This window comes from Nannizzia gypsea, genomic scaffold, assembly GCF_000150975.2.
Source record: "Nannizzia gypsea CBS 118893 supercont1.4 genomic scaffold, whole genome shotgun sequence".
In the NCBI taxonomy this organism is placed as follows: Eukaryota; Fungi; Ascomycota; class Eurotiomycetes; order Onygenales; family Arthrodermataceae; genus Nannizzia; species Nannizzia gypsea.
This window is the reverse complement of record NW_003345198.1, coordinates 163,272-179,437: the sequence shown is the minus strand read 5'-3', so window position 1 is coordinate 179,437 and position 16,166 is coordinate 163,272. Positions and strand designations below refer to the sequence as shown.

At 46.4% G+C, this 16,166-nt stretch overlaps 7 protein-coding genes across 7 annotated transcripts; 3 read left to right on the top strand and 4 right to left on the bottom strand.

Annotated features, from left to right (window-relative positions):
* Nucleotides 1-726: 726 nt before the first annotated feature.
* On the bottom strand, nt 727-1,283 carry MGYG_04700 (hypothetical protein; the record flags this gene model as incomplete). Its single annotated transcript, XM_003172060.1, has 3 exons — nt 727-861; nt 1,054-1,119; nt 1,260-1,283. The coding sequence occupies 3 exons, from the start codon at nt 1,281-1,283 to the stop codon at nt 727-729; spliced, it is 225 nt and encodes a 74-aa protein (XP_003172108.1).
* Nucleotides 1,284-2,367: 1,084 nt separating this feature from the next.
* On the top strand, nt 2,368-2,896 carry MGYG_04699 (60S ribosomal protein L36; the record flags this gene model as incomplete). Its single annotated transcript, XM_003172059.1, has 3 exons — nt 2,368-2,415; nt 2,516-2,698; nt 2,816-2,896. 3 exons carry the CDS (start codon nt 2,368-2,370, stop codon nt 2,894-2,896), a joined length of 312 nt encoding a protein of 103 aa, XP_003172107.1.
* A 569-nt stretch (nt 2,897-3,465) lies between these two features.
* MGYG_04698 (hypothetical protein) lies at nt 3,466-5,117 on the bottom strand (the record flags this gene model as incomplete). Its single annotated transcript, XM_003172058.1, has 2 exons — nt 3,466-4,900; nt 4,981-5,117. 2 exons carry the CDS (start codon nt 5,115-5,117, stop codon nt 3,466-3,468), a joined length of 1,572 nt encoding a protein of 523 aa, XP_003172106.1.
* A 587-nt stretch (nt 5,118-5,704) lies between these two features.
* MGYG_04697 (proteasome component PUP3) lies at nt 5,705-6,413 on the top strand (the record flags this gene model as incomplete). The annotated part of the gene is made up of 2 exons (XM_003172057.1): nt 5,705-6,199; nt 6,270-6,413. The coding sequence occupies 2 exons, from the start codon at nt 5,705-5,707 to the stop codon at nt 6,411-6,413; spliced, it is 639 nt and encodes a 212-aa protein (XP_003172105.1).
* A 253-nt stretch (nt 6,414-6,666) lies between these two features.
* Nucleotides 6,667-10,000, bottom strand: MGYG_04696 (hypothetical protein; the record flags this gene model as incomplete). Its single annotated transcript, XM_003172056.1, has 8 exons — nt 6,667-7,434; nt 7,493-7,605; nt 7,666-8,404; nt 8,461-8,740; nt 8,794-9,146; nt 9,220-9,396; nt 9,487-9,762; nt 9,869-10,000. 8 exons carry the CDS (start codon nt 9,998-10,000, stop codon nt 6,667-6,669), a joined length of 2,838 nt encoding a protein of 945 aa, XP_003172104.1.
* Nucleotides 10,001-10,624: 624 nt separating this feature from the next.
* Nucleotides 10,625-11,258, bottom strand: MGYG_04695 (cytochrome c oxidase-assembly factor COX23; the record flags this gene model as incomplete). The annotated part of the gene is made up of 4 exons (XM_003172055.1): nt 10,625-10,660; nt 10,815-10,842; nt 10,907-11,014; nt 11,191-11,258. The coding sequence occupies 4 exons, from the start codon at nt 11,256-11,258 to the stop codon at nt 10,625-10,627; spliced, it is 240 nt and encodes a 79-aa protein (XP_003172103.1).
* Nucleotides 11,259-14,391: 3,133 nt separating this feature from the next.
* MGYG_04694 (hypothetical protein) lies at nt 14,392-15,670 on the top strand (the record flags this gene model as incomplete). The annotated part of the gene is made up of 3 exons (XM_003172054.1): nt 14,392-14,768; nt 14,831-15,170; nt 15,230-15,670. 3 exons carry the CDS (start codon nt 14,392-14,394, stop codon nt 15,668-15,670), a joined length of 1,158 nt encoding a protein of 385 aa, XP_003172102.1.
* Between the last annotated feature and the right edge of the window lie 496 nt (nt 15,671-16,166).

Sequence of the window (16,166 nt, the reverse complement as noted above, 5' to 3'; positions counted from 1 at the left end):
TACTGGTCATATTCCGCATCATTTAGTCATGTCCCCCCTGTTCCAACGGGTACAGGCAGATACCCGACATGCAGTTACTCCGTCCCCTAGTGGCAATGCTGGCGATGCGACAGCTCGTAGACAGCCACCTCACGCCAGGAAAAATACGTTTGCTCCCCCTTCGGATGGTTAATTTGGTGTCTGTGTTGTTGGATGGAGCCGGCTCCCGCGATCCTCTCGCTGGTGTGGAGCACTCCATCCTTTCTTCGAGTCAAAGCATCAGTTTCAACAAGACGCTAATCTTTGCTTCTTGGTGCTGATCTCATCGCTGGGACTGTGTCAAGATGTATACATAAGTACAGGGGTGCGTCGACTTTCCATCTGGAGCAGTTGAACGGCCAGACATCAACGGGCCTAGACGGATCTCTTGTTCCGTTGGTCAGTTTTACCGTCGATTCTGTTCTCTCGCTCCTTTCTTTCTTTTTTCTTTCCTGGTTCTACCCCAAGCTTTTGCTGCCGCGGGGATTTCTCTGATATGAGCTTCAGTGTGATGGCGGTAGATCGGCAGGGATAGGAAAAGATAAAAAAAGGAAGCGGTGATATTAAGCTGGCGATGGCTGCGGGATGGTTCAAGTGCCAGTACAGGTACAAGAGTAAAATTTGGAGCTGTTGTATCTACTCTATTGCCACAAATGGCACTCTTGTTCAGTGGCGTAGGATTTCCTTACGCGAAGCGATTTGAACAAGCTAGATTGAAGATAATGTTCGGTTGATAGGGGAGAAAGTCTCTTGAGAAACACGGTCCTTGATAGGGTTCGATATGCCCCGTCCTAGCTCCTGTTTAAGTACACCGTACGAGAACATGGTAATAAAGCTCTGAGTCTGAAATCTTGCAAACACATGGAGTATGTAAGCAGTTAGGTGTCTCTGATACCAATCCATATCGTATTCGTAATCCAGAAAGTGGACAGATTGACGCGTCTTCTGGATGCAGAAGACATCGCATACATCGCATACATCGCACCGCTCCCAAAGGCCCAGGCAATAACCATTTATTCTGATTCGCCGACTCACCTCAATTGGGCTAGAATACCTTCCTGGGACTTGCTGTTCTGCCTCTGACAAGGCTGAGGCCATTCCCTTCCTGTCCTACGGTCAGTATCTGCCCCGTCGGGTGTCATGGAAATCCAGGCTGGAATGAAAGGCACCAATCCCAGCGGATTAATGCCAACGACAGCCCATACATGGAGTACGTGGTGGATCCAGAGAGAAGTAGGTACCTCATCCGTAGCGACGTCCACCATGTCAGAGGCCCAATAGAGAAAGAGTTGCTGTAGAGGCTTTCTGATTTCAAGGGGTTTGATACTATATGGCGAGTAGTTGTTCGAATAACAACGCCTTCCAAGCAATTATGAGGCGACACTTTGACAACAGCCTAAGCCGAATGGACATGTCATTGGTAGCCGAAAATTCCGAGCACAAGCAAGGTGAAGTTTCGCTGCGAGCGTTGCATCACTAATACAAAATCTTACTATAAGCAAGAGATACCGACTTACTTTTATTCCTCATTGCCTTTACTTCATACCATCGCTCTATCACCTGCTAACCCTCGAGTACTAACGACTTAGGGCGGGGTTAGAGTTAGCTAGGGGATCAGATTAGTGAATTAGAGGGTTAGCCATGAGGAAATGCAGGAATAAAGGGGGGGAAGATGTAGCAAGGAGAAATAGAGGGTAAGGAAGCGAAAAATGCGAATATCTCTTCTTGTAGTAAGATTCCCTGAAAGACATGTATGTATGGTATTAGCCTGATATATCTTGGCTGTGGTGTTCCGAGCCAAATGTATGATACCTGCATGGTGATATGCCTGGTCCTCAGCTCAAACACGGCAAATATCCTGTGCTGGAATGGCGGCGCCTCACTTCAAGAACAGCAGGGACTGATAGTTAGTAATATAGCAGTATTATAGTGTGATCTTCGTCCGGTGTCGTGTCCACAAGTACCCCGGAGCGTTCAAGGCACTTTAACACAGGTTGGCCACCATGTCTCTCCACCGATTTGCACAGAGAGCCCCGACATGGGATGTGTACTTCGGTACTTCTGTAGAATGATGGACGTTGATGGCGTTGATCAAGAGATGTCGTTGGCAACTTCGACGTCGAGAAAAAGGAAGTTGAGAAAAGGTTATGACATAAGAAATGCTTACTAAAGAAGCCCTAAACCCTAAGCCCTTATATTTCTGAAAAAGGCTAGCGTGCGGCAGGCGAACCTCTGCCACCCAAAAAAAAGAAGACGCTCAAAAAAAGGCGTTCGAGTTGAACATCGTCGACATCGAAAATATCGCCAACTTCCTCACCTCCGCAGCAACTGTCGACATCACCGCTCGAGATGGCGAACGAACGCTCCGGAATCGCCACAGGCTTGAACAAGGGCCGCGTACGTTATTTCCCCTGCCGGAAGAGTGAAGGAGTGCAAGCTGGTTGAAAGGAAAAAAAGAAGACCGTGTATGGACTAAGACTTTGTTGCGATATTATAGAAAACTACCGCCATTGAGAGACGCACCCGTATCTCCAGAAGCAAGGGATCTCTCTCTCGCCGCACCGCCTTTGTCCGTGAGATCGTCAAGGAGGTCTCTGGACTCGCGCCATATGAGCGTCGTGTCATTGAATTGTTGAGGAACTCCCAGGATAAGCGTGCCAGAAAGCTCGCTAAGAAGAGAGTAAGGCGCTCCAGCCAGTTTACAAGATTTATGGAATGACCAGAAACATGGAATTGCGGGGTGAAATGGCTTTGATATTGGTAGACGAGTCAAGGCTAACAGTTACTTCTACGATAGCTCGGTACCCTCGGTCGTGCCAAGCGGAAGGTCGACGACATGCAGAAGATCATCGCTGAGTCGAGGAGAGCTGGTCACTAAACAACGAAATCATGTCACATATTTCTCAGTTCCGAATAATACCAACCCGCCCTTCTTGAAACAAATCAGAAAATTTTCAGACAACAAAACCAAAAAGCAACTCAAATCTTCATGGACAACGACAATCCTTGCTATTCATTTGAATATACTCTCTCGCCTTTGTCTTTCGGTCCAAATGATCCATTCTAATTACCCAATGACCGGGTAGTTTGTTTAGTTTACAGATGTGCTTGTTTGCCCGGAATTGTCATACACTTTACGGACTTAGCGAGAGGCAGGATGGGATGGGAATATGATGGCAAGGGACACGGAACATGTCACCTGGAGTTTTCATGGTTACGGCCTGATAAGATTTCAATAAATGAAAACATTCTACCAAACTTTTACCATTGAGTCGTGGCTCCTGGTCTATGCTTCTGACTGTTTAGCCTTCGAACGTTCTATTATCTCATATGCAAAGCGCTTGCTCTTAATTATCAATATGCATACCCCAAACTCCTAAAAGAGATGTGAGAAACCCCCAACAGTAGTCATACGTCATATATCATATCATCTCAACTGCTTCTTAGCTATTTCTTGCCGGGTAGCTTTAGCCATTTTGGCATACCCCCTTTCTTCTTTGATCCTTCAGAAGAGCTCGGCTGTGTCTTATGAACTTGAGATTTGTCTTCGGCTTTCTCGTCCTCAACGTCAGCCGCAACGTCTTTGACCTGTAGCTTCCCAGCTGCTTGCCGCAATTCAGGCCTGAGTACAGACCCGCCAGCACTACGGGCGGAGAGAGCGGCGTTTTGATCCCACAAAAAGTTAACCAGCACTCTCCCACTCATCTTGAGCCCATGGATAAGGGTGATATCTTCACTTGCTGGAATCTGTGCCTGCACCCGAGAAGCACCAGCTGTAACAGTAGGGAAGTAGAAAAGTGAAAATTGTTGGTCTGCCAAGGGAGTATCTAGACAGCTTCTTGCAAACACATAGAGTGACTGTGCTGTATCCTCCTTTGTGAACTTGGAAACTGCCTGACTTTGGTCAGGAAAGCGGATTTTCACTTCAATCTCGTTTATCTTTGCCAGCCTCTCCTGTGCCGCGGTTTCTTGGGCCGCAAGTTCAACATCACCGGCTAAACGGTTGGGGCGGCTCGCTGCATTCAGCCGCTTTTGATGAGATTGAGCGTGTTCAATAGTGGGAAGGTAATCTCTCTCATTATAGGGAGTCTGGGCGGAATGAGGAGTCGAACTGGAGGGTGGTGCAAATACGGTGACCGGTCTAGAAGAGATAGTCACTGGCACAGGGGCTGGCTGATCCTGAATCTCCTGTATCCGTTTTCCCTGTCCTTCACCTCCCTGAGTTGCGCCCTTTTCACTTGAAATTACTGCGTCTTCGCCCGTGTTGGCTTGCAGACCCTCTTCCTCGTTGACGTTTGGGGTATCATCTGCAGGTACCGGTGCTTCTGTTGATGGAGTATCAACCGCCGAAGACGGGCCTTCACTAGATCCAGCCTTGCCCTGGTCTCCATCCACAGATTTAAAGTATGCATCGATTTCCACCATGGCCTCTTCTAGGGGTTGGTCAGTCCTGCGAAAACTTAGCCTTACCAACGCGCTGCCATTATTTAATCCCAGTTGGCTGAGTGTCTTCTGCAAGTCCGTGAAAGAAAACAGCTCTTTGCCCATGATGTTAAGCACTGGAGCTTCGTAAAATACTCTGACAGAGCCTGAATCACCCTCTTGCGCCTGTGGAGCTCCTCTTGCCGTCAAGTTGAATTTTCTGCTACCTCCTGCAACTCCAGCTTCAAACTTCCGTAGCACCAGCCATAGAGTAGTGTTGCTAGGGAATTTATCCATCAGTCGATTATTAGGAACGCCTTGTGATTCCGATTCAGGCAACTGGAGGGCAATAGATACAACTGTTGGAGATTTAGACAGCTGCACTAGCTCTAGCCTGGCTCCGGAGCTCAAGCCAGAGAGCCGGAAGGATAAGGACAGATCAACTGTCTTTTTCTGATGTCTGTAGCCCAGAGCCATCTTGTCAGTCGAATTCCACGCCAGAGGAACACCCACCACCTCTCAAAAGCATATCTCACTCACTTGAGGCCATACTGCGCGGGGTTGATATTGAACTTGGAGCAGGCTTCCCCCAGGACATCACTCATATGTTTTGCAGGTGTCACTTTAATAAGTGCCCTGCGTGCACTCGCATCGAGAATGATGACATGAGCAGCCATGATATCAGGTATTCTTCTGTCTTTATCTAGAGGAGAGCGGCGTATCTAGATATCCATAACCTTAGCTGTGAACGACGAAGTAGCTAACTCAAGCCTCGCTTACCAGTCCTTTATGTACCTAGCTCGTATGCGTAGAGAAAGGCCATTCAGGCTATTCAGCGATATCAACTCTTCTTCTTTTTGTTGCTGCCTGTCCGTCCGTCTTGTCTCTTGGATATCCTGTCGCGGTGTTGGTGTCCCTCCGAGCAGCCAAAGGCGCAGGCAGCGGCGAATCGTCATCCCGATGGTCCAAGCTCCTCCGCTCTCCCCTTCAACTTGTTTGGATCCAACGAGAAGCTCGCCAGCAAACCAAACGACGACGACATACACGGCCACAACCACAACCATTGCACTCCTGCAGCTGCGAAAGAGATCCTAGATATTTTCTGTTTTGCCTGGTTTCTAGACGTTCAACGAACAGCTCCGCAGTTTCCATCATGGTGAGTTTTCTCTGTTGCTGATAAGCCGTGGTGTAAAAGCTAACTGTTTCCCCAGAGTTCACCATTCGACATCAGTACGATAGCCCCTCTCTACGATGATAAAGACGAATGACTGTTTGCCTCCATACTAATGAATATGTGCTATCAGATGGCGGTGCCTGTGTGGCTATGGTTGGCAAAGACTGCGTCGCGATAGCCTGTGACCTACGACTTGGTCTGCAAGCTCTCACTGTCTCCAACGAGTTTCCCAAGATCTTCAACTACGCTCCATCCACATACCTGGGCCTCACAGGCCTTGCCACAGATGTCAACACCGTATCCCAGCTGCTCCGCTACAAAGTCAACCTTTACCGTCTTCGAGAGGAACGAAACATCTCCCCCCAGACGCTCGCTAACCTGGTCTCTTCAAGCCTGTACGAGAAGCGATTCGGCCCATTCTTTGTCAGCCCGGTACTGGCAGGAATAAATCACACAACCGGGAAACCCTTTATATGTGGATTTGACAGTATTGGGTGCATCGATTTTGCAAAGAACTTCATCGTCAGCGGCACAGCGTCTGACCAGCTGTACGGTACCTGTGAATCGCTATGGGAGCCTGATCTTGTACGTTATGGCAGCCGCGCCAGTTTATCTCAAATTTATGAACCTGTTAGTGTCTAACTATTCTGAACAGGAGCCCGAGGACCTCTTTGAGACTATTTCACAAGCGCTATTGAACGCGGTTGACCGCGATGCCCTTTCCGGCTGGGGTGCATACGTGTACATTATCGAGAAGGACAAGGTTACCAAACGAAAGCTGAAAGGACGACAAGATTAGAGAGAACATGCTGGCCGAGGAATTTACGTTTCATCGAGACTTATTCCATTCTACCAAGTAAATGGCGTTGTGGACTTGATAAAGCAGATGTTTTTATTTTAGTCTTTAAATGCTTAGGAGCTGGTCGTTAAACGAAACATGCAATACATCAAATGCTAGATGACATGAGGGCCTGATGTAAAAAATGATTCCATATATGAAATGACATCCAACACCAGCCTGCGGTATTTTTTAAGAAGGGAGAAGCTTTTTATCATCGGAGTGTAGAACAAATGGAGATAACGCCGTCAAGAGCATTTTCCCAGCTCTCCATCAATGAGCCACAGAATAACTCCAGGGATGCAGAGTCCATGAGCCCTTCGATCTCAGTATCAAGCATTCGACCACCTTCGGAAGTTTCTGTCTCTGTCCGGCCTCGTGGTCTCATATGCACAATATCAACAAGATGGCCAAGCATCCCAGAGCTCGAAATTCGTGTCTTCAGTCCATGACATTGGACTTTCACTTCATTCGTAACCGCCTTCACGCGATCCTTGAGCGCAGTAAGCTTAATTTTGCCGTCTCCTGAAGTGTAGGGCTTGTTCTTGCCTATAAATGAGATGAATAGCATTATAGCCATTAACGTCTCAAGTAATAGGATGGCCTCGTGTAAGAAAACCCATGATGGAGCAGGGGATGCAGTGGTAGAGTTAGGAGTCAAGTCTATTGTCCCATTTGTTTTAAAGTCCGGAGTAATCAGGTCTTTCAGCCTTTCCTCAAGGTAGCTATCCACCTTTGATAGGGTATTATCGACTGTGCCGGAGTCCGCTGGAGACTCCCCTGTAAGTATTGCTAGACATTTCAATAGAAGAAGATGAATGTGTACGTTCGTCTTTTCTGCTGATGTGAGTTGATTTTTTGCGCAATCAATGTCGAAATCGAGGTGTTTTGAACCAAGCTTTGATTTCGATGCTTTTGACGAAACCATAGTTAAGAAGCTAAACAAGGCGTCTGTGACAGCCATTGCGTTGATTGCTTGAGTCTACGATTAAGATCAGTAAAAATTGAAAGGTATTATAGTACATATATATTGGACTTACCTTTTGCAATGGTCCTAGCCTAACGTACTCTTCAAAGGCTGGCTTTCCGCGAGGCTCACAGTTCATGAAACCCTCAAAGCTACGCTTGTCTGAAAGAGGGCTTTCATTGAGTACTACCATCCAGAGAGTCAGTATATTTTTGTATAATATCTTTCGGAAAATGCTTATCCTACCAATCTTCTCATACTGGCTTACCGATGGCCCACCAACGAGTCGCTGAAGGCGTCTTGCTTCCAAAGCCCACATTTTCCTGCACAAGCTATTTTTTAAGTCATTCCGGAGTTCGATGCTCCCTTCCACATTGATGTAGCTGCCATTGTCTAAGCCCGTTGTCTGAGAATACGTGGTCGCGCTCTCTGCGTTTCGGTAAAAGGATAACGCCTGTCTGAGACCCGCTTGCGGGTCGTAGTCCTTTCTGTCGAGGTCTAACGATGGGGGTGCACTTTGGGGGTGAATCGTTGCAAGACGTGTAAATAAGTTATGCGCAACTGTCTCGTACTGTATTTGCTTGACAGAGAGTTTGGAAAATTTCCTCAGGGCAAGGGATCCAGCACCGAGTAGCAGGTATATCCGGACAAGCAATAACAGGGCTTCGTAGTTGTGTGGCGATTTGAGCAATAGATGTTCAAGTATTCCAGCCGATTGGACTAAAACATAGTTGGTTGGCAAACCAGATACAGTCTCATGTAAGCGTATCAAGGCCATCGCAGCCAGCAGGCAAAGATCGTCTGTTGGCTCTGCTTCAATGGTTGAAGGCGTATCGCCAGCATCAGCTCTCCCGGCCTCCTTGAAGTCGTGTAAGCAGCGACAGACGAAATTCTCCACATTTGTGATTGCAGCCTTGGTGTTCTCGAATCCAAGTCTGAAACAATACTCCAGTTTGTATGCATTGATTTTAGGAATTGCACTGGACTTCAGGAGAAGTTAGCAAAACCTACTTATTCAAACTTTCAATGAAATATCATTACCTTAGTAGCCTCCTCTACAATCTTGGACACTTCACTCTCAAATTTCGAATAGAGGCCTGTATCCAAATCAGTGAGATACCTTTGCAGGTCATTGAAGCAGTATATTTTCCGTTGGTTACGCCTGAAATATTCGATGCAACCAGAGAGCACTTCATCAGGAGTGGATTTCCCTATTTCAGTTCCTTGCAGCTTCAATTCAAGGTTAGCTAGCTGGGCGTTCCTTGAAGCCGGGCGTTTCTTTATATAGTTTGAAATGATCTCTGTGGTGTCTTGGAAGGCACTTTGAGGCGTTAGCGAGCACCCACCAAGGAAAGAAATAAAATCGGAACTTACTCTTGCTTCTCTACTTTCCTTGTGGCAAGGAGGAGGAGATTCCACACTTTCCAATCATCTCTCTCTTCATATCTGGCATCCGGCTTCGATTCTGCTGTTACACTGTCGTCAAGCGTTAGCAATTCTTTTGTGAACGCTAAAGCTTGTTCCCATAAACCGCTCTTCTCAATTACTGATAGCTTGTTTGTAAAAAACAGCCATTCATTCTGGGCAATGCGAGAGGTAACTCCTAGGTGTTCACTGTTGAGTATTTCAACAAGCTCCTTGTGGCGAGATTGGCTGTCGTATATTTTAATTAACAAGTATAACTCTTCCGCAGTCTGAATTGCTCGCGGTATGCTTAACAGCTCCTTCTGTAGGAAACAAAAAATGCTTTGATGAGTCGTGAGAGTCGATTCGTATCTTAAAGGGCAATAAATCACATACCGGGTCTGTTGGTACGCTGCCTGCTGCTTTGGATATCATGCGATACGCCAGAGTACCAAATAGCTTTCGCTCATTATCCGAGCTTGTCGTGTCTCGTTCAATTAAGTAACACATAAAGATGGCCCAGAAGTAGTATTTTCTAGCCTTTGGAAAGTTGTTTTGTAGACTCATGGCCGCCTAAACAAAGAGCAAATCAGTAACTTATAATTTTCTTCTGATATGGAAAGCGAGTGTCCATATCTAACATCTCCGCTTCAGTAGGCGCACCTTTTGAGCTGTCTTCCAATCTCCGCCATCTGATGCAACCTTGAACCACCTTAATTGGACCTCCAGATCTTGGGGTTTCGCTTTGGCAGCATTCTGCCACAAGGCTCGAGCCATTTCTTCATGTTCTCCTATCTCATTCAGCGTGCTGTGCAGTATATTCAGGGCCTCGAGGTCGGAGACAGGCGGGGAAGCGCTACACAGCTGTAGAGTTTCCGCGACACCGCGCTGGCGATGCGCCTCGTCGGCATGACTAAAGAGGATATTTGCTTTCCATGCCTGTAAAAGTAACGAGTAGTTAGCGATCGCTCCTAATTGTTATAAAGAGAATACATATTGGAGCCAAAAGGCAGGCTGTGGCGGGGAGTGGTGTGTATTTACCTACCTTCAAAAAGGACGAGTCCTCGCCTTTTTTCAGCCGCTTTTCACACAACTGTAATGCCTGCTTCAGGTTCTGTCCGTCTATAGCATCCTGTATCTGTTTGTTTCTTCGCTCAATTACAGCGTTGGATGCCATCGTGAAGATCGTTGAAGGCACTTTGTAGTAAAATTATTTCGCATGGCTTTGCGCCTAAACATTGTTTAATTTTAGGTGGACTCGGTGGAGCTAGTTAAATAGCCAACGGATTAACTGCGATGGAGTGCATACCTAGGTCTTTATTTATAGATGCCCCGTCAATGCTACACTCGACAACCAGGATATACATAAAAAACGCCTATATCGTCATTGACACGTTTGTTTATTCCATGTAGAGCTCTCGGGTGTTTGTATGGTCCAATACATTGGTGAATCTCTGACACAAGTAATTACGGTGTTCAATTCATGATAGCCATAACCTAGGTACCTAGGTAGGTAGTTACTATGGAGTACTAGATGTGAGTTTAGATTAATTTTGACAAAGTCTATAGGTAAGTACTATAATATGTGATATAAAAGTCCAGCTGCGCCTTCAAACAACTTAGAATAACCCATGCTCAGATACTATAATCCTCACCACTGACAAACACTTGAGATATCGTACAAAGAAGGATGACTACGCTTCACTTCCGGTGGGCGTATACATCTGTCATTACTGACGGTGTACCAAAACAAATGGAGTTCTGATCGCAAAGGGATACCACATTATGAATTCTAGCTCCCTTAGCTAGTGGTGCCTTTTGTTTTCTTCTGATTTAACTATTCGAAGTTAGTAAAATGAACAATGGCAGCTTGTTAAACTTGACATTCTGGTCTGGAGCGTATCATTGTGGTGGGGCGGATAATGGCAGGGCAAGTATAGATGAATAGCATTATATAGCAGGTAAGTAACATGGGGCCGTATAGAACTTACCCAAGCTTTCTTGCAGTCACGGTATGCTCTGCATACGGCTGGTCTTAGCTAAGGTCTTTGCGATAAAGATGAGTGTGATAAATATTACGTACTGGAAGTAATCTGTACACATGTCTCTATCGCCGTTGTTTCGCCGCATACACTTGATACTTCGGTCTGCAAAGTCCTGGCACGGGTCCATGTATTCACTGGCTGATTTACTATGGTCCAAGATTAAATCAGTATATCAGGCTACCGTAGAGATTTCATTGCAATCCCTCCTGCATATAAGCAGGATCCAGGCATCTCTGTAGCGCTAGACAGATGGCTTGGCCTTTCTCTAGGGTATCTTGGTCGATTGAAATCGGCAGGAAAGGGATATATCGAAAGTACATACTTTCTGAACCTGGGCTCGCTTTTGTCAAACATTTTCTGCGAGTCGGCCTGCTTGTCTGTGGAACTCATGGTGGGCGAAATGATGAAGCTCAGAAGCAAGATGTCACTCTTATAACATTCTATCCTTATCTCATTTGGGTGGTTGTTGATGTTGGTTCATCAACGGATGATGATAAAAGTAAAAGTTGAGATGAAAAAGTCGAAAGTCTTGGCGCTGAAGCTGCTCAAACACAGTGAAGTAAGTCTAGGAGATAGGTAACAACTTAGCTATTTTCGAGAGCCTTCGTCGAACAGTTCAATTACCGAGATCTGATATGGTCATTAAACCATTTAGGAATCTCTGCCATTAGAAATATATTCCTTTAAATTGTTTTAAATAAAAGAATCGCATGGTAGTCAAGTTTTCAAGTATTTCGACATCTTGATAAAAATATTACCCAATCGGGAGATAAGCCCGGCTTCTTTTATGCCGAAATAGGGCGATTTTTTCCTCTCGAAACATTAACCTAGTTCTCCGCATACCTTTATAAATCTACTACTAACTTTGAATGTGAAGCTAAATTTTTTTAACTATTACGTCCGCAGAGAGAGAGAGAGAGGGCCCTTACTCGTTACCATAGATGTAAGAAGAAATGTTAGCACAGACTGCCATAGAACATCGGCCATACAACGCAGTGTGATAGCTGCATGGGCCGGAGAGATTTTGTTAGCGTTTTGCGACGGCTAGTCCTCGACACTCGAGTAGCAGGGAGCTATTCACTATTGGCGCCTTAAAAAAAGGAAAAGCAAGGTGCAAAGTTAGTCAGTTTAGTTACCTCACGGAGGTTCTAGATGGATGCACTGGTCCCTTTGTCTGACATAACATCTATGGTGTGCCACACAACCGAATGTCTTGGTTGGATAAACGCATCATAAGTGGTCGCTGGGTCTAGTAAGAACCCTTGCCCGCTGCCGAGTACTATGTGGAAAATGCGGAAGGGCATAAATTCTAATCTCCCAAGAATCAAACAATGTTGCGGTAAATATATAGATGTAGGACATTCGGACAGGCCTTTGACCCGACAATTACGCAGTACTTAATGGCAAAATGGGTGGCTCGGGCAAACGGGCGTATGACGCTGGGTAACAACGAGTTGCAATGATCCATGCGTGCATAGAGGAGCATTGACTAATGGCACTGCCTTCTTGAATGAAGCTATGCCATGGCGCTGCCAGACCATTAATATTTGCTTGGCTGGGTAAAATGGGAGGGGGTATCTGATACATGGCATACGCCGAGTATTCCTTAGCTAGCTTGACCCCGGGTCATATGACATCGGTGACAACAACGGCGCGGTCGAGCGAAGTATTTTTATCCGCCCGGTACGTACATAGCCGTAAGTCGTGACGGGTTTTCCAGCGAGAAACCAACGGCACAAGATCCGATATTGTAGTTAGGTGTTCCAACAAGGATTCCCATGAATTCACGAGCCCGAATATCGGCCTCTTTGGCGAAGAGAAGAAGAAAAGAAAAATAAGCATGAAGCTAGCGATCTCGTTTTGTCGCAGAATGGCTAGACCGACGGAAAGTTCAGCCAATGTTGTTAAAAAAAGTAGTCATTGAACCGAGTGTGTACGGCCCCGACAACGGAAAGTACCGAGTGATTTTCCTAATCAAGTCAAAAAGTCCATACCTTTGCATCTGCAGAACAACAGGTATGCCAACCCCACTTGGACGAAGGAGCATGGTAGTAGCGAGAGCAGCTGTGCGTTGTGCTTCGAAAGCTCCCCTTTCTGCAGCACGGGTATGGCCAATAGCCAGTTGGTGGCTATATTCCCGTTAATCATATGCTCCACACCAAAAATAAGATTGTGGTAGCTATAGTTGGAAACTTCAACGGATACCACGCTAATAGCCGCCATTTGTGTGGCTCCGAGCTCCCTTCTGACACGTCGCATTCTTTGTCGCTCCATGGCAAATGAGGAGACAGTGTAGACCAGTTGACCTGTGGAGCTAGTGTGCCGTCGACATCACTACGACCAAGGCAGTTATGTAGAACATGGACTCAAAAGGGGTGATAAAGGGCGGCACCATGCGTTTCAAGAAGAGTCGCAAAAGGAAAGAACCTTCTAATCACGAGGTCAGTTAAGGGGCTTCTGGTCTCAAGCCTGAACACTGCTTCAGCCCGTGTTCTGCCTGTGAAGGAATCCCGGCCATGTCTGCTGATCGTAGTCTAGACTATTCGGCAGTATAATGGGTACATCTAGCTTTCCGGAAAGCAGACAAAGCATAGTGATGTCTGACCCATGATCCCCGCAAAAAAACGAGTCCAGCTGGCAGATAGGAATTGAAATTGCATATGTCCCTGTATTTCACTTCGGCAGCTTCGGTACGAGAAAAATATTCTGAAGTCCGGACTCCATACAGGTACCAGGTGGGAGTGATAATCGGGTATCAAAATACATAGGCTCTTCTCCACATGGAACCAGTGGGAGTGCCATAAGATGGGAGGACTGATGTGCGTATGCCAGGCCAAGGTTGTGCTCATGCGCTCCACACTCTTTCTTTCGTTATGGTGGTAGACCAGCCAGTCCTGGTAGCTCCGTGGCAGAGATGCATACGCCGCTCTAGTTGAGAACACGTCAACAGACCAGGAGGATATCCAAGGACAAGGGGCATTGATCAACCTGATTGTCTAGAACCAGACAGTAAGCGCAACCGGCTACCAGACGGTTGTATAGGTGATAGTAACGTTAAAATCTTCAACTTTTGGGTATAAATATCACCTTCATGTCCCACTGAATATCCGCGTTCTTTTCTGTCCCCAATTCATTGAACTCATTAATCCATTCCTCGGTTTGCGGAACTACTGTCCATTTTGTGCTCCTACCTCCCACAACCTAGGTTTCCATTAAAAGTTCCCTTCGGTGTTGTGCTTTTTGTTTGGATATCTTGCTGCCGTCCTCATTCTTGCTGCGATTACCACCGTTATTGTATAGGGTGAGTGGTTTCATCCAGGAGGTCACAGTAGTGGCGAAAAAAATGTGTAAAACACCGTTGTTCTCAAGAAGCCATATGATCCTTTCCCACTGAGAATGTTTCAATTTCCATGTGTTATATCCGCCGCCGGATTGAGCCACTGCTGTCCAACTGGAAAAGATAGAGATGCAGATGTTCTCCCAAGGCCTGGAATGAGTGGACGTACTCACAATAGCAGTTATAATGGCAGTTCCAGATACCATTGTTCCCCCCGGCCTCCCCGATACCTCCTTTATGTCCCCGTCTTATTTCCCAGGAAAGCGTGGCAAGGTGAAACCCCTCATAAGCAATGCTGAGGCATCGGAACAGTGTGGAAAAGTTCAGTTTGATCCAAAAACGCATCTTCAGTATAACCCCCCTTCAAATATCCATTCTATGAAGGACTTGGGTTATGATGATGATGCTGGGATATCTCCAATTGGGGTATCTGAACCGTTCTCGCTATTCTCGGCCGAGGCTATTCGCTGCATGAGGGCAGAAGTGTTGAGCAAAGAGGTATGGAGTGAGTACCAGTTTTCGAGCAACCTTGCTATGTGCCAGCTTCGAGGATTTGCCCCAAAGTAAGCCTTGACAGTTACCCCCCCTCCTTTATACTCCAAAGAAGGCTGCTAATGTTTTGAAGATATGCACCATTCGTGTATGATGCATGGAAGAACCCCGAGACGCTGGCTATTGTGTCAAAAATTGCGGGGATAGATCTGGTTACTGCCATGGACTGGGAAATTGGCCATGTCAATATATCCGTCCAGACAGAGGAGGAGAAAAACAACGCTCTGGCTGAGGCTGTGGATGGAGTAGCAGGTACATATGATGATGATATTGCCCCTATTGTTGACTGGCACACGGACAGTTATCCGTTTGTTTGCGTGACTATGTTGAGTGATTGCACCGAGATGATAGGTGGAGAGACAGCACTTCGCACAGGTGACGGCAGTGTTGTGAAAGTGAGAGGGCCACAGATGGTATGTCAAAAATATCCGATATATAGGCAGACAGGCCACTAACTAGTTCACGTTTTCAGGGATGTGCCGTAGTGCTTCAGGGCAGGTACATCGAGCATCGGGCTTTACGAGCACTAGGAACGACTGAGCGCATCACGATGGTCACTTCATTCCGGCCTCGTAGCCCGACGCTTAAGGATGACACCGTGTTGACAACGGTGCGGCCGATCTCTGATCTCTCCGAATTGTACTTCCAGTTCAGCGAGTATCGGCTAGAGATGCTGGAGGAAAGAATCCGGAGTCAGCTAAAAGAAGCTCGCGATGCAAGATACGCTGGCAGGCCTTTCAATACACAGAAACTGAAGAAATTCCTTGCAGTCCAGATTGAGTTCTTAACTCATATGAACAACGAGATTGTTGACAACGATAAGGTGCAAAAGGGCGTCGCCGATGACAGCCATCTGCGATCAGCGGATCTGAAGGAGCGCTCAAGAAAACGGGCTCTCGCTACAGTTGCATAGGGATCAGGTCGATGGTTACTTCAAGGGCTTTTTTGGTGCATAGGACTTTGGACTTTCTAGCCTGTCTCTCGGAGGGACGACAATTCGATAATCTCCTCTCATCTAGCTGCTTATGGGAATTTTATTATTATTATTTTCGTTTTAAATCGGTTTTTGTGTTTTCTGTGATTGAATCCGGGGTTTGTTGCTTTGGTAATGATTTTTTGATAGTCTGTCTTCGATGGGGTATGTGGAAGATAATGAGTGATAGCCGTCTCATTCTTTAATACCAGGTAGTTGCTGCTTTTGGGTGTCGATTTACTGCTGCTTCTGGGCTCTTGCTGTGTTTCCGGTTTTAGGTCCAGGTAGATATATATGGATGTGAAAATAGCCCAGGCCAAGCGGCTGCTGGACCTGTATTCTCACCGAAGTGTTAAGGGCGAGCTTTTGAGGAGATAGAAACTGGAGAAGAGCACTGAGGAAAAAATTCAATGACTGGCAAATCGTATTTGGTATT